We start from the raw sequence: 16,544 nt of genomic DNA on the forward strand, positions 1-16,544 counted from the left end.
AAAGCAAATAAGACTATGGGGCATTCTAATTATGTATTTTTCCTGTCATATATACTTTGCTATGTCATAGGGTACAAATTACCTTAGCAACCCTGCACTGACACCCTAAACTTGTATAAGAGATTGGGATATTAATAGAAGAGGCCTGAATAGAAAGATGAGTAATAATAAGTAGCAATAACTATAAATTTGTAGCCTTAGAGAGCATATGGTTTTGTCTTAAAAAAAATTTGACCTAACTCCCATCCATTTAACTCATTTATAGATAATTCTTCTTGAAGTCAGTGTGAAAAAACATGGCTACAAATTTGTGCATCAATTTGAACCCTCCGATCGATGCTCTGAAAACTCGATTTTATTGAATTGTCGCCGTGACAACTCTAATGTATCGGACAAAACCAGAGCAGATCACAATGTCAAGAAGCATCTTCAGGGACATTTGCCATTGACTTTTCGGTTTTGGATTTGTAGTTGCTTTGGGGTATAATAAATCTCTTAAAATTTGAGGGATTTTTTTCTCTAAAAATTCGAGTTTTCCCCTTTAAAAACTCGACCAGAAAAAATTGAGATTTAATGAATAAGCCCTTAAAATGTATTTTGTCAGTTTTGTTACAATGCAACAGAAATACATTTTCAGTGAAATAAATAGTATAATTACAGTGGCAATTATCGCTGTATTTAACTGATATGCATAACCATGTCTAAACAACTACTAATTCACAAGCTTTATAATAAAGTCTTAAAAACTGCAGATTTGATTTCTGCAATTTGTAACTGCAAATGAATAATACATACCACCCATGTAAATGCACAGCTCTGTAGGTAAAGTAGAACCTTTAAGCTACAAATTCTCTTCTGCAGACACTTGGTTAGAATGCATAACTAATTGCCATAGATTACATTTGCAATTCTCTCACTTGGAATGTCTTTTGGAAGCTTGGATTTGTTATCTGCCTGAATCAGTAACATCTGTAACTGCAGGGCAGTCTGAGTGGGAATAGTTAGAGGGTTAGACACATTTCCTGCATTTATGGCTCTTTCTTTTAAAGTTGTTTATAGGAAATTACACCTAATGTGTTCGACTCCTTAAGCTGACTCACGTTTGTATATGTAGCTAATATAAAGGACTCTACCGGTGTTTTGACAACAGTTATCTTCCAAGCACGTGAACAAGTTTGCAGGGAGGAACAGCAAATCTTGTTTCAGGTATGTGTGTTCTATTTTTTAGTGATTATGCTTCGAAAGAGTATGTATATCTGTATAAAGGGTTTGTTATCATGAACATTGCTGAAACTGAATCTGTGTCCTGCTGCAAGGGGAGTAGAATGCAAACCTTTAGGTTCATTCCCACTAGTGTGAGGGACACACGTATTAAGAGATTTTTTAGCATGCTGTAACTCTTTCACAAAGCAACTAACCCTAAAGAATTCCCCATACAGCTGATCTATATGCATTCGCTGCACAGTTGCTAAACTTTCTTTATAAATGTATATTTTGTAAAATCTTTACATTTGAATAATCCCCAAGACCTTGCTTAATTCTTGTGATTTTCTTGGATGGAAAAACAAGGAAATTTTAGATCCTAAGCTTAATGAATAAACTGTACATTAAAATTATATTTATAGATTTTCCACTAGTGACCATGGTGCACCTTCTATACACAGATCTTTTTGCCTGGCGTGCCTTTCATTTGTATTTTGTAAAAAGACAAAGCACGATAAGTCTATGTTCAAAACATACACAGAAGTGAGAGGGATTGGAATGCTGTCTGAGTTTGTTAGATAGGATTACAATTTCAACAAGTAACAACACTTTCTTAAGCATTTTGGCATCTAACAAAAACCATCAACATCTATTGTAATGAGGCCTGGGAGTTTAAAGGTTAGTGAGTTACAGAAAATAACTCCCTTGATATATCTGCCCCTTGTTTAGAAGATGCCATTGCTACACCTAATATAAATAGCTCTTTCTAATATCCAATATTTGTACAAATGGTAAACTTTAGCATTTAGCCATTTATTGATTTGCTATTCAGAAAGAAAATTATAAGCTTAACTGCTGCTTAACTATTTAAACTGTTCAAGTACATGAGCACAAATGTTGTGGGTTTGCTTTGTAACAGGTTATTGTATTAAATCTGGTAGCGACACAAGCTGAAAACATTTATGAATTTGAATTCTAGAATTATTTATTACAGTAAGATATCCGGGGGAATGTAATTAAAGTCGCAAAGCGCGAAACAATTTGCGCTAAGACTAAAAAGCCACATCTCGCAATGTACGGTAATATTGCATTGCTAATTGTAATTGCGCACTCTTAAGAAGAGCTTGAAGGTGTCATCATCTTTTGGAGCAAACATAGAGACTTTTTCAGTAAGAAGTTTTATTACATTCACTGTGCATTGTCGCAAACTATAAAATTTGCAATAGAAATGCATGATAGATATGGTGCACATGATGTGGCGTTATTGAATGTATGTTATACTAAATATGGTTTTATTTCTAAATTCAACTTTTTGGTATAAAAAATGAACTGGAAATTATAAATAAAAAAAAACAAGAACAATTAAAATAGAAAAATATGTAACCTCTGGGATATTGCTTCTCTTACAAAGACAACAATACAGTTTATAGTTCCAGCATCTAGGAATGTTTGAACAAACTATTGGCACAAAAGAAGAAAGAGTGAAAATCTGAACTTTTTATTTTTGTTATTGTTGTTGCTAAGGGAATTGCTAGCTTAGCAGTAATAATGATGGGAATAACCCAATCTGCTAGTACAGACTCTGACAAGAAAAACTGTATGTTCCTTTATTACCAGCCCATCTTATATCTGATTTCCGTACACCTGCATGCTCCAGGCATTCAGGTGCTGAAGAATTCGAGGCATGCAGCATTCACGCAGAGCTTATCTCTGGCATCCTGAGCCTATTAACATATAACATTTACAAGTCCTTATAAGAAAAAAAATATGATTCTCTCTCAAATCAATGAAATGCAGTGTTAAGCTATATTCAAAGATCAATGTGCAGATGGAGTTCTGTGACGGCTGCCAACTGCACACTGCGTACATTTACAATTTTCTGACATTTTGCAGCTGTGATTTGCCTAGCTATAATCAGGGAAAAAACACTCCAATAAAAAGTCTGTTCTATTTATATATCTCCAAAAAAATTGGATTTAGCATATTAGAATTTATATTAGAGTCTGACTGAAACCTTCAATCAACAGCCTATCTGTGACTATCGCATAGAGAACTAAAGAACTGCAGAAATGTAAATGGGTGGAGTCTTACCGTAACATATATATTTTCCATTGCCTTAATAAGAGAGGGATGGGAAGCTCACCAAGTAAAAATGACAGTGAAGCTGTTAAAGCTAAACTGATACAGAACATCCTAGGAATCAATGCTGCCAATGAATGGGCCTTTTCTTTAAAGGAGTTGTTCACCCTTAAGTTAACCTTTAGTATGATGTAGAGACAATTTGCATTAGGTTTTCATTTTTTGTGGTTTTAAGTTATTTAGCTTTCTATTCAGCAGCCCTCCAGTTTGCAATTTCAGCAAATTACCCTTGCAACCATGCATCGCTTTGAATAAAATACTGGAATAGAATTAGGACAGGCCTGAATAGAAATAGAAATAATAAAAAGTAGCAATAATAATAAATGTGTAGCCTTACAGAGCATTTGTTTTTGGATGGGTTCAGTGACCCCAATTTGAAAGCTGAAAAGTTTCAGAGGAAGAAGACAAATAATTGGAAAACAACATGTAAAAGTTTCTATACCATAGTAAAAAAAGGTGAACCATCCCTTTAACTCATTGACTTATGAGACTTTTAAAAATAATTAAGTATAACTGACTGTAGGTTTTGCTGCACAGATCATAAAGTAATAAATATCATCTACTACAGAGCATACTTGTACCACAACACTAATGCCAAATGCTTCCTAAAATGAACCATGCATTACCCACAAAAAAATCAAACTGATCAACGATGTTACTAACGTTTTCAAAGGGCGAGTAACACATGGAGATTAAAATGCCCTAAAGGTACTGTACATGTATAATTAAATGGCTGCAATGTGTTGCATTTTAAAGACCAGTAACAAACTTATTTAAAAGCATCATTTTTAACATGCACATGATAAAAATGTATATAAGATCAAACTACTTATTTTCATTTTTTTGTGTTACTGCTCTTTAAAATGCTTAAAGGAATTATTCAGTATAAAAATAAAAACTGGGTAAATGGATAGGCTGTGCAAAATAAAAAAAATGTTTCTAATATAGTTAGTTAGCCAAAAATGTAATGTATGTCTGGATGTCTAACATAATAACCAGAACACTACTTCCTACTTTTCAGTTGTTTGTTTCCACTCTTTGTGTTCTATTCTGATATCTTAGACATCCAGTCACTCCAGCCTTTATACATTACATTTTGCCTATTTATTTACCTAGTTTTTTATTTTTACACTGAAATGTTCCTTTAAAGAGGGACATTTAGCAGTAGATTAAAAAACACCTTTGCTAAACAGTCAAAAATGTTAATGTTTGTGTTATTTTTTAATAAAATGCGACTTTCTATTCTATCTAGCTTTAACACTCAGAATAAAATATTATCTAGTTGTTTTGGCTTCACAAACTTTATGATGATTGGATACAACAAAACCTTTGCAATAGTGCAACATCTACAATGCTGCTACATTTTCTTTTCCAATCACCTATGCACAAAGCAAAAGAGAGCAAGAGAGACGGTATATTCTCTCTGGATTACATGTGTATGCATATTCAAATAAATTAGGATTTATTTATAACTCCTAGATGCAAAGGTGCTGTTCAACCCAACTGAATATCCCTTAATAAATTGCTGCTTGTGGGATTTTATATATGTCTATTAAATGAATGAATTAACAACTCTATTCCCTATCTGAGAGCAGGCTTTCGGTGTTTTTTAAATCACTTTAAAACATGAAACTAGAAAACATTACATTACATTACTATAAAAAAAATACAATAGGTTGAATCACAGATACACTGGAATACCTATCTCCCTATAGCTATAAAGTCTCTATCTTGTCGGAGAACGTTATTGGCAGCACCCGATGCTGCTCCCAGACTATTTTTCCCCAAGAAATAGCTTGACTTTGACAATGAGATTTTTATAGTCTGCATAATGGCTTGTTTTAAGTTAATGTCTTGATCAGCCTGAAAGTATGAGGCAAGGAGAAATTACAAATAATAGGCTATTTAATTTAGCCTAATCATTTCAGACAGCATGGCACTTAGGCTCCAGAACAAGCTGGTGAGTCCAAGTCAGGTATTTCAGTGGAGCAGAAAGAGGCCTTTCACTTATTAAGCAATGTTTAGCTGACAAGCAATTAACTCCACTACATAGCAAGAGAATTATGCACAAATTAAGAAAAATATACATCACAGGTGGATATTTATTTAATTCCTACCCTTGACCTATTGCTATATACACTGCATGTTCGACCTATATAACATGCAAACTAAACATATCATGCTACAGTACACATATTTTGTGTTTATAATATATTAATATGCATTATGCATATTTCTTAATAAAACTGCATCTTACGTGATGAAAATATGAGAAAAAAGACGTATTGCAATCACTATTTTCCTCCTTATTTAAAAAGGCTCTGTAGCCATTTACATGAGATCATTTTAATCAAACAGGATCTTTAGATAACTGCACCTCATATAACAAATTTGGTAACTTAACTTAACCAGTTTATAATACAGGTATGGGACCTGTTATCCAGAGTGCTTGGGATCTGGGGTTTTCCGGATAAGGGATCTTTCCGTAATTTGGATCCCCATGCTGTAAGTCCACTAAAAAATCAGCTAAACCCAATAGGCATGTTTTGCCAAAAGTAAGAATTAATTATATCTAAGTTAGGATCAAGTGCATGGTACTGTTTTATTATAACAGATACAAAGGAAATTATTTTGAAAAATTTGAATTATTTAATTAAAATGAAGTCCATTGGAGATGGCTTTCCTGTAATTCAGAGCTTTCTGGATAACAGGTTTCCAGATAATGGATCCTATATCTGTACCCCTTTAAGCATGGCAAATAAAATGTGCATTGTAGAGGGCAGACACTAATTACGTTATGCCCATGGCCACAGATCAATTTTATAAAATGGTTTTATTTGAATGGGAAATATGGATATCAGTGATTGCATGTGTAAAAGTACAAAGCCTTTGCAACCGGATTTGTCCTGCTAATAAAGTATGTGCAACTGAACCTAATCACTATGTTATTTTTTATAAAAAACATTCACTTGTTCATGTATCCTGTATGTAACTTTTAACTGCACCACCATGTTCATAATATCAGAACAGGGAATATTGATCTAATATTTTTTAATTAACCATAACAAAAATCAGAGAAAAAAAATCATCAGCATAAAGTACAGTGTAATGTTGTATTATGACCAAGCAAATGAAAAAAAAAAACAAGTAACTATTTATTTAAATAGGTCACTAGAGGAAAAAGCATTGCCATATTTTGCAGCTCTCTGGTCAATAGATCTCATGCAGGTACAGTTTAGTTGTTGCAAAGCAATTACATTATTAGTAAGAGTGTTTATAAACAGTCTCACTTTTGTGGTTACAATTTGCTAAAATTAAGTCAAACCATGAAGAACACGAGGAAGTCTAAGTGATTTCTCAATATACTCTTTACTTTAAAAGAAATACTTTTTATATTGTTGAGGACAGTACTCGTCCAAGGAAATGGGTTAAAGTAAATTATTCATTCTTTCTGTGTTCAATAAACAGGCTTGGGGGTTCGGGAGATCAATTACTAACACTACACCAAACTTCAGAAAAAGAATAACACGAAAAACAAAATCAGGGATCCAGGGTACAAACTTGTGATAAATAAATAATTTGTTCATATTTCCATTGAAATTTCAAGCAAGGGATGTGGATTGCCAGTGAGTGCCAACGAGCAATGTACATCTTTTCCGTTCCAGCTGATAATGTAACTTTGTGTCTGAATTATTTCCAGAATTGCTTGCAACCAGGGTGCACAGGGAGATTTGGAGCCAACTTTTTTTACGTCATAAAGTTAACCCAGTGTTAACCGGCCATCAGCAATGTGTAACACAATGTAAATCTTGCAGTCTTCCGGCCATTCTAAATTACAAGTATTATTTTGCTGAGAATGCAATAGTTTAGGCACTTTCATGGACTTATTGGTGTTAACCCACTGAAAGCCCATGAGTTATAATTGCATTGTGTATCGTAAAACTATATTAATATATTGTACTTATAATTTTTTTAAAATGGATTATTATTAAAATAGTCCCTGAAGTTGTTTCTTGACATTGTGATCTGCACTGGATCATCCGAAAAATTCGGGGGTTTTTGTCCAATAACCTGAAGAAGTCGAGTTTTCACAGCGAAAACTTTCATTAAAAAATGAGTTTCAATAAATAAGTCCCTAAGTATTAAAATAAGTGGCTTTAGGGGATAAAACTCAATTAAATCAAATTTTTTATGAAAATAAATCTAACCAAACTCCGTTCCACAATTTTAACTCATTTATCAATAATTGTACAAAATGTCACGACAAAATTGAGCGTCATACGGTTGATGCTCTGAAAGCTCGATTTTATCAAGTTCACTGTGAAAACTCAACTTTTTTCGATTATCAGACGAAAACACAGAATTATTCAGATTATCCAGCACAGATCACTATGTCAAGAAACTACTTCAGGGACATCTACCATTGATTTCTACATGACTTCGACAGGTTATAGATGGAGTATTTTTGGATTTTTAGCAGCTTTGGGGTATGATAAATGTTTCCGAATTCTATTTTTCTCATGAAAATTCGAATTTTCCCCATAAAAACCTCGACCAGAAAAAAACTGAGGTTTTAAAAATGGACCCCTTATATTCATGGATTGAGAAAAACATACATGTCTATACATTTTGCATGGAAATTTGCTCATACAGTATGACTTTTTATTCATTGCAGGTAGAGATTGACTGGATATGCTCAGACACACATAATACTGAATAAACCGCCCAGTGCAAAAGGGGCTCTTCAATGAGACACAAGGAATGGAACATACATCATCTCATATCTAATATGTACCTGAAGATACTCTGCAACTGAATAATCACATCTAAGTCGAAACTATAGCTATAAAGCAAAAGTGTACATGGACTGAATTTATACAACAGACCCTTAAATATCTATTATATTCAATTTGTGGAAATATGGATACTTCAGGTTACTTTTTGAAGATCTTAGTACTTCTTTACATGCCATTATATGGGTTTGTGAAAGCTTCAACGTTAATCGTGAGAAATACTGGCATAAAAGTTGGAAGAGGACAAAACATTTACATTAGTGAGAATGAATTACTCTTCAGTATTCCTCATAATAAAGACACATGCAAAGTGGAGGTTGTTCTGAGTGAGCCAACAACACAAGTGGTGGGAAGACTTTCTCCACAGGTAGGTGCCTTCTAAGGGCAGAGACACACATGAAGATTCAGGGAGATTAGTTGCCCGGCGACAAATCACCTCTTCTTCAGGCAACTAATCGCCTCGAACTGCCTCCCCGCCAGCTAGAATCGAAATCGCCGGTGGGATGGCACTCAGAGTGCTTCGTTTTCCGAATTCGCCCAAAGTTTGTTCGTGAGGCAACTTCGGAAAAACTAAGTGCTGATCAAAACATAGCAAGAAATGTTTCCAGAGACAGACGAGAAGATTCGGGGAGATTTAGTCGCCCAACTAAATCTCCCCGAAACGTCTCGTCTGTCTCTGCCCTAAGGGTCTTTACATAAGTAGTGTGGTGTTTTAAATCACTGATATACCTGATTTACATAAAAGGAATGTATGTAGTGATGTGCGAATTTGCGGCGTTTCGATTCGCCAGAAAATTCTCGAATTTCGCGCAAAATTCATGAAAATAGCTCCGGCGTCTTGTTTTTTTGACGCCGGTGGCCGTTTTTGACGCTGGCGTCCAATTTTTTTCGACGCCGGCGAATTTTTTTGGTTGAATTTTTGCGGGCGTTTCGCCAATTTATTCGCTTTGGCGAATCGCGCAAATTGCCACGAATTTGCGCCTGGCAAATAAATTCGCCCATCACTAAATATATGTATTTTTTTCTACGAAAAAAGGATAAATTCGTTTTTTTATAATAAACTTCTGGCATGTTTTATTAGAGATAAAGTTGAGAAACATTATCAAGGTCTAGATCTTACATGGAAACATTTCTTGCTATGTTTTGCCACCACCACTGAAAGTATTCATAAAAACATGAAGGAAAATGTATCTAAAAATTCTAATCATGGTGCATCTGCTTATAGGTATTTGATTGCCACTTCTTGCCAGAGGAGGTCAAATATTCTCACAATGGCTCACCAATGCTGACTGAAGATTCTGTCATGATCAGAGTTTACAGGTAAAATGCTATTCTGCTTTACCTAACTTGTAAAAACATGTATAAATCATATTCCATTGCTTGCTTTAAATTCTTTCTATTCGTTTTAGCAACAGCATCAACATGTCAGGCTTATAGAGGAAACTCGTTGTTTCCCTTTATTTATTCTATACATAAAAATGCCTTCTCCATATGGTATCTTTTAAATATAGAAGGATTTTTTCACCCTGTCTTCCTTTCAATCTGAGGCAAATCGAGAGACTTAATGTGGGGTGCATTGTTTGCCTTCCAATGCATCAACTAAAAGTTGACAAATTTCACTTAGGTTAAACTTGATGGACTATGTACATATAACGACATATTCTTTTTGCATTGATCATGTAAAAAACAGAAAACTGCACATTACTACATAAAGATATTTATATTGCCAGAATAGCTTTCACTTTTTTTAAATTCCTTAGGCAGTGGCACATTGAAAACAGAGCAGCCAGTCACTTTCACAACCATAACGCTGTCTAAAGTTCCCTGTCAGATTGCATTCAATGTGTTACGTGCATCTATGGAATGAACCGACCTAGCATCAGTGCACAGTCATTCCATAGGATCATTGCAATTGGTCATATTCCATGTCACCAAATGGTCTGCTACTTACTTATTTGGCCAAGGGGAAATTGCAAAGTGTGAATAGTTTGTGGTCATTTTACATTTGGAGAGAGCATTAAATAATTTGTCCTACTCAAGCTAAAAACACCAATATATATTCAATATAATTTTACAGAGATTGACTTTTTAAAATAGAGCTCTAATTATTATATCTTTACACATTGAATAACTAATTTATATTACTGGTGATACACCTTTATACACCTACCTCCTTTATACTGGAATAGATGCATTTGTCTGTCACCTCAGTAAATGTGGCTTCTGGCAGTATTAGACATTTTTATTTCTATTATGTTGCACACTTATTTTAATCTTCAATCATTATGTAAAAATCACTTCCTCAAAAGTGAAAAAACAGGGAATTATTTATATAGCCGGGCAAGCCCAAGTTAAAAGAAATGACAGGATGTTTAAATAAAGGAATTTCCGTTCTATCAAAGCTGTTTAATTTCCTCCAGGCGTATGCCCGAGAGACTCACTCTGAATCGCTATACTTGTGATGCAGGTATTTTATGATCCGTTCTAAATCTGCAGTAAAAGAGAAGCTTTTTATGAGCCACTAATGTAGGATGTTTCAGAAATGGGCAAAAGTGTTTTTGATGAATAGGAAACATATATAAGGAAATAAAAGCAATTCTGCTAAGTCTACTGTAAGAACTATCAAGGCAGCTTGATAAGATATCTGTGTGGTTTTATGCACAAATGCTACTTTTTTCTCAAAAATTCCATAAGCCATCTTTAGAGACTGTTGAAGAAAACTAAGAACATGGTTAAGTGCAGATGAAGAAGACCTTACTGCAGTGAGGCTTCTATGACAAACCAAGATACATTTTGAAGTAAATACAACATATGGGGGGTTATTTTCTAAAATACGATTTTATCTCATTATTTTAATACAAAAATTAAATGATTAAACTCCTATACCCGAGTTGACCTTATTTATTATTTAAAAAGCTTGAATTAATCATTTTTGGGAAAAACACAAAAAAAAACTTACAAAAAATCATAATGTACATTTTTTCCTGGCTTTTTCCCTGAATCATAAGATTTTTTGGGGTTTTTGCCCAGAAAGCCCGAAATGATCAGATTTTTGGGCTAAACCCAGCACAGAACACAATAACTTCAATTAGGATAAGGACCTCTGCCATTGACTTATACACAACCTCGGCAGGTCTGAGGTGGCATATTTTTTACAATTCAGGCTTTAATAAATCTCAAAAAATTTGAGTGTTTTTAAAATAAAAAAGTTTGAGTTTTGCCCCATGCCCAACCAAGTAAATTTGAAGTTTAGTGTACATTCTATATAAGATGTTCCATTGAAGTCTATTCCATCCAACATAAAAATATGTTTTTTGTTTGTTATTCATTGTTTTTTTTAATTTTACTGTAGGTTTTCTGAACTTGAGACAATTGTGGAAATCGTTCTGATTAAAATACAGATCACTGATTCAGTGGGTGGCATTGTTCATCTTGGGCCTGACTCGTTGGAAGTCCCAGAGTTTTATGGAGTATCAACTAAACCAGTGGATAAAAATATTTTGACATTCAAGCCTACCTGGGATAAGCTTGGAACAAGCTGTGTGGTCAGAACACTCTTGTCTGAACTACTGCTTCCCGCTCATGGGCAGGTTGTCATTGAGGACACAAGAGGCGCTGGCACACCTGTGCGTGGGCCTTCACTTACACACAGAGTGAGAAACTGTAAGTCAAATTTGATAAGTAGTGCATAATTATCTGCATGAATTACCCAGATCATCATGGATGCAGAAGAAGAAGCCTATATAATACAAAAGTCTGCATACCCCTCTTCATCAAAATTACATGTAAATGAGAGAAGTACTGTGTCTAGAACTTTAACAGTAGCTGGTGGCGTTGCAAACTATAAAACCATTTGTATTTTATGACACAGGCTAGTCAAACAAGGGAAAGTTGTGCTCACCACTATTTTTTAAAACCATTAGGCGGGGGTGCAATGAGGGTGTGACCACAACATACATATAGTCAACTACAAGAGGTCCTCTGCACTCAACCCATTATCAATATATTTAAGACCAGGGATGTCCAAACTTTTTTCACCAAGGGCCATATGCAGTAAAATACACAAACAGCTGGGCCACTCACTCGAGGTGAAGTACGATACTTCCTGTTATGTGACTCTGTAATGACTGAAAGCCGCTGAAGGGAGACCTGCGCTACTACCGCGCTAGAGGACAATTTACTTTGAATGTCTCGCTTCCAAACTAATATCCGAGACGACATTCTCTACACTTTCAGTCACAGACATAGACAATGCGAAGCGGGTACAATGGAGCCTGTCTGAGCAGCTGTGTATGGGGCGGCTGTTCTCTCCCTATTGCTAGTACATGTATCGCTGCTGTGTATCGTGCGCATTATTAGAATGTCTGTAATATGCCTGTAACATGCCAGAGAGCCATTAACTGAAAAACAAGTGGGAAGCTGCCAGGGAATGATGGGCAGAAAAGTTTTATAAGGCAGCAGACTGGCAGCATGCAACGCGTTGCAGCATCATTTGGACGTAGGGGGGAAGATCTCAATGCTGCCTGGGGGTGGGGGTGATGATTAAGATGCTCAATAAAGCCTATCGTTATGGGTGGTAGTAATGGCTCCCAAAGTCACAAGATAAAAATAAATGACTGTGTGTGTGTGAGGGTGCGTGTGGTTATCAGTGACAGAGTGAAAACCGTTAGGGCATTTAGTGCCTAATTTCCCTGCTCACCCTCTCGCTATGGCTTTTGTTTCGTCAGCGAACATTTCCTTTCTGGCGAAGCTCCACTCACCCTCCTGCACGTCCAGGTCACGTGATGCGCAGTCAGAGTGCGGACGTGGGCTGAATTTTGCAAGGCTGCGCTAACAGGTTAGAGTTCTTTCCGGCGCATTTGCAGTAGCGCCGCTGAATCCAATTGCTGCGGGCCAATTTAAAATGGATATCGGGCCGCATTTGGCCCGCGGGCCGTAGTTTGGACACCCCTGTTTAAGACAGAGACATTTTGTGCATACTGCTACTAAAAAATGCCTTACCCTTAAAACAACACAGGGATTGTTTGTCCATCTATTGCAATATATTTAAGCTGGCCAACTACGTCAAAGTCATCCCATATCTGGCCAGTCCTACGCTTAATTTTCATCTGATTCATTAAGAATTCAATTGCTTAATTATACATTTTACAAAGGGACTAAGTTTTACCTGCAACTTACTAGTTGCTTTCAAAGTAAAACTCGCAAACTTGGCAGCCAAGTTTGGGAGTTTGAAAAGCAGCTAGACTTTGAAAGCAGCTAGTAAGTTGCAGGTAAAACTTAGTCCCTTTGTAAAATGTATAATTAAGCAATTGAATTCTTAATGAATCAGATGAAAATTAAGCGTAGGACTGGCCAGATATGGGATGACTTTGACGTAGTTGGCCAGCTTAAATATATTGCAATATATGGACAAACAATCCCTGTGTTGTTTTAAGGGTAAGGCATTTTTTAGTAGCAGTATGCACAAAATGTCTCTGTCTTCAATATATTGATAATGGGTTGAGTGCAGAGGATCTCTTGTAGTTGACAGGCTAGTCAAAGCAATGTCATTGAATATTTCTTATAAATGCATATCTTATTTTTTCCATCAGACAGACAAGAAAGCATGCCATGCCCAGGTAACAAAGCATGCAATACTGGACTGAAGGAAATGAGACTTCTGAAAGCCAACTGCAAAGACTTTATGGAAATGGGAATAAAATATCAGCATCTTAGCCCTCCATCACCTAACATTGATTATATTCCACTTCAAGTAGAATTACAGGGAGGCGAGAACAGAAAACAATTACAGGTAAAACAATTACAGGTTAGTAAAAGCAAAGATAATAAACCAGAGGGTGCAATTTTTAGATATAAATCCCCAATCAAGTACATAGCTGTACCCACCTACCTGCCTTCTAACTGTCCTCTACACATCCCCTAACTTGCATGTCATTCAGTATCCGCGCTGATTGTCCCATTTCACAGATCAATAGTGATGGGCGAATTTATTCGCCAGGCGCAAATTCGCGGCCAATTACCAACAGCCAGTCAAAAAAAAAAATGGACGCCGGCATCAAAAACGGATGCTGGCGGCAAAAACTAGATGATGGTGCCGTTTCGCGAAATTTACGCAGTTTCTCAAATTTCGGGGGAAATTCGCAAATTTTTCGGCTAAGCAAAATGCCCCAAATTCGCCCATACCTACAGATCAAATGAAACAGAAGTACCCATTATGTCAGGGGAGCCAAAATGGTGTACATGCACTATAAACTGAAGGTACATCCATAGCAATGCCTTAAAACTTAAAATGATTTATCCTTCCTTAAAGAATTATGGGTGAAGACATAGATACAAAAATATTCTTATAATATACTTTTTGTCTTCGGAAAATGTTAAAACCGAGGGTATTTACTACAACAGTCCTCTTTGTTAACTAAAAACAGAGAAAAGGGGAAAAAAGTACCAATTATGTTAAAAATGTGCTACTTTATTATTATTAATAATAATAAAGGTTGACATTAACCATTCTGATTTCTTTAGACACAAAATATTTGGATTCCTGTAGTAATCGCAGGTGCTATTCCAAACACTCCTCCACGAGCAGCATTTATGCCCATGTTTATATTGGAAGTAGATCAGTTTATTCTTACGACAATCACCACAGCAACTGTAGATGCAGAAGATGATGAAACACCAAAAAACAAGCTTGTATTCAAAATAAGTAAGCCGCCAACAGCAGGATATATAACACATGCAGATGACCACACCAAAGCCGTTACATCTTTTACATGGCAGGATCTGCATGATATGAACATTGCTTACCAGCCACCCTGTACTCCACATAATGAGCGACAGAACTATGAGGTAAGAAGTATATAAACAAACACCACAAAAATATCCCATGTGAACTATAAACATCCCATTTGTATTTATGTTTTTTCTCAATTATATGCCCTAGGAGCAAGGGTGGAGCCACCCCAGTTGCACTGGGATTCACAGCTAAAGTGCAGCAGCTGAAGTGCTGACAAATTTGACATTTGGACATTTTCCTTAAATCAGGTCCAAAACAATATTGTTATAATCATGTCAATCTTGTCCTGGCAAGTACTTATTTTACGTGCAGCAGGACCTGGTGTTTACGTGCATTTATTTTGAAACACTATTTCAAATTTAGAGGGTGTTGTCCTTATGTAAATCTCTAAAGGTTCAGTGCCAGTTGAACACAATTACTACCGAAGATATCAACAAGGTGTGCAACAAGTCAGTTTTACTTATCAGTCCAAGTTACTGCAAGATTTTTCAGGTTACATACAACATTGACAGCAAAGTGCTTGTAATGCCCAATGTTAAAGAAGGTGACCCTGAAAGGAGACATTTTAGTATATATTTAAATTGGTCTAACCACCAGCAGTATGACTACGTAATGTACATGGCAGTGTAACTGCCATGTAACTGCATGAACCCTCCTGTGTTACTGCAAGGACTCATAGGGCCAGTGCAATCAAATGTAGGAAGTCAACTGCGTTGTGCAGTGTAGCCATCTGTTTATGTCATGGACAATTTCCATTTGATTTGCCTACTTACACTGTAGATTGTAAAATTCTATAAAAAGGTTTTGTAAAAATCAAACATTCATTTTGTTTTTGAAAATGAAAATGTCTGCTTTTTTTAGGTTGAATTTCAAGCAATAGACAGTTTTTTCTTGGTCAGTGCTCCAATAACTGTACATATCTCCATCAGAACATCAGAAACCAATGCTCCTAGGGTAGCATGGAACATGGGTAAGAATGCCTTCCTTTATATATGATACTGCTATTTACAAGTAATTGATGTTTTGTGATAAACTGCTTGGCTAGCAGGGGGTAAATTATACTATGTTAGTTCAGGTGAAGCAGTCAGACAAGCACAGGAACTTTGGTACATTTATTACAACATGGCAAGTAAGACTGCTCTACTCTGCTCTCGGCTTAGACAGGAAGAGAGAAACAGGAACAGGAATATGAATCATAAGGCAATGGCAAAACAGAAGGAATGCCCTTAGATGAACAGATACAGTAAGTTCCCCCTAGAGCTTTCTATCTAAGAGCGAATTGTCCAAGGAACTTACGCAGGATTTGATTTCTGAATTTGCTGTATCTTAACGCAAAAGCTTACTTGCCGTATATACCCGAGTATAAGCCAAGTTTTTCAGCATCCAAAATGTGCTGAAAAAGTCTACCTCGGCTTATACTCGGGTCAGCGGTACCTGACCCGAGTAGCTGAGATTGCAGTCACTTTTAATCATTCCTATACCAACAGTACACTTGGGGAGAGACTACAATATCCCACAATGCCCTCTGTTGGTTATATGAAAGAATAACAGTGCGCCCTCTGTTGGTTATATGAAAGAATAACAGTGACTGCAATATCACACAGCGCCATCTGTTG

At 36.0% G+C, this 16,544-nt stretch overlaps 1 protein-coding gene across 1 annotated transcript in view; it reads left to right on the plus strand.

The window, feature by feature from the left end:
- Positions 1–942: 942 nt before the first annotated feature.
- frem1l.L (FRAS1 related extracellular matrix 1 like L homeolog) overlaps positions 943–16,544 on the plus strand; it is a 100,548-nt gene continuing 84,946 nt past the window's right edge. The window contains exons 1-7 of the mRNA XM_018258268.2: positions 943–1,206; positions 8,018–8,502; positions 9,361–9,455; positions 11,488–11,798; positions 13,727–13,926; positions 14,658–14,981; positions 15,790–15,898. Coding sequence (XP_018113757.1) covers positions 8,263–8,502; positions 9,361–9,455; positions 11,488–11,798; positions 13,727–13,926; positions 14,658–14,981; positions 15,790–15,898 — 1,279 coding nt within the window. The 5' untranslated portion in view covers positions 943–1,206; positions 8,018–8,262. The remainder of the gene's footprint in view (positions 1,207–8,017; positions 8,503–9,360; positions 9,456–11,487; positions 11,799–13,726; positions 13,927–14,657; positions 14,982–15,789; positions 15,899–16,544) is intronic.

Source organism: Xenopus laevis, chromosome 4L, assembly GCF_017654675.1.
Source record: "Xenopus laevis strain J_2021 chromosome 4L, Xenopus_laevis_v10.1, whole genome shotgun sequence".
Classification (NCBI taxonomy): domain Eukaryota; kingdom Metazoa; phylum Chordata; class Amphibia; order Anura; family Pipidae; genus Xenopus; species Xenopus laevis.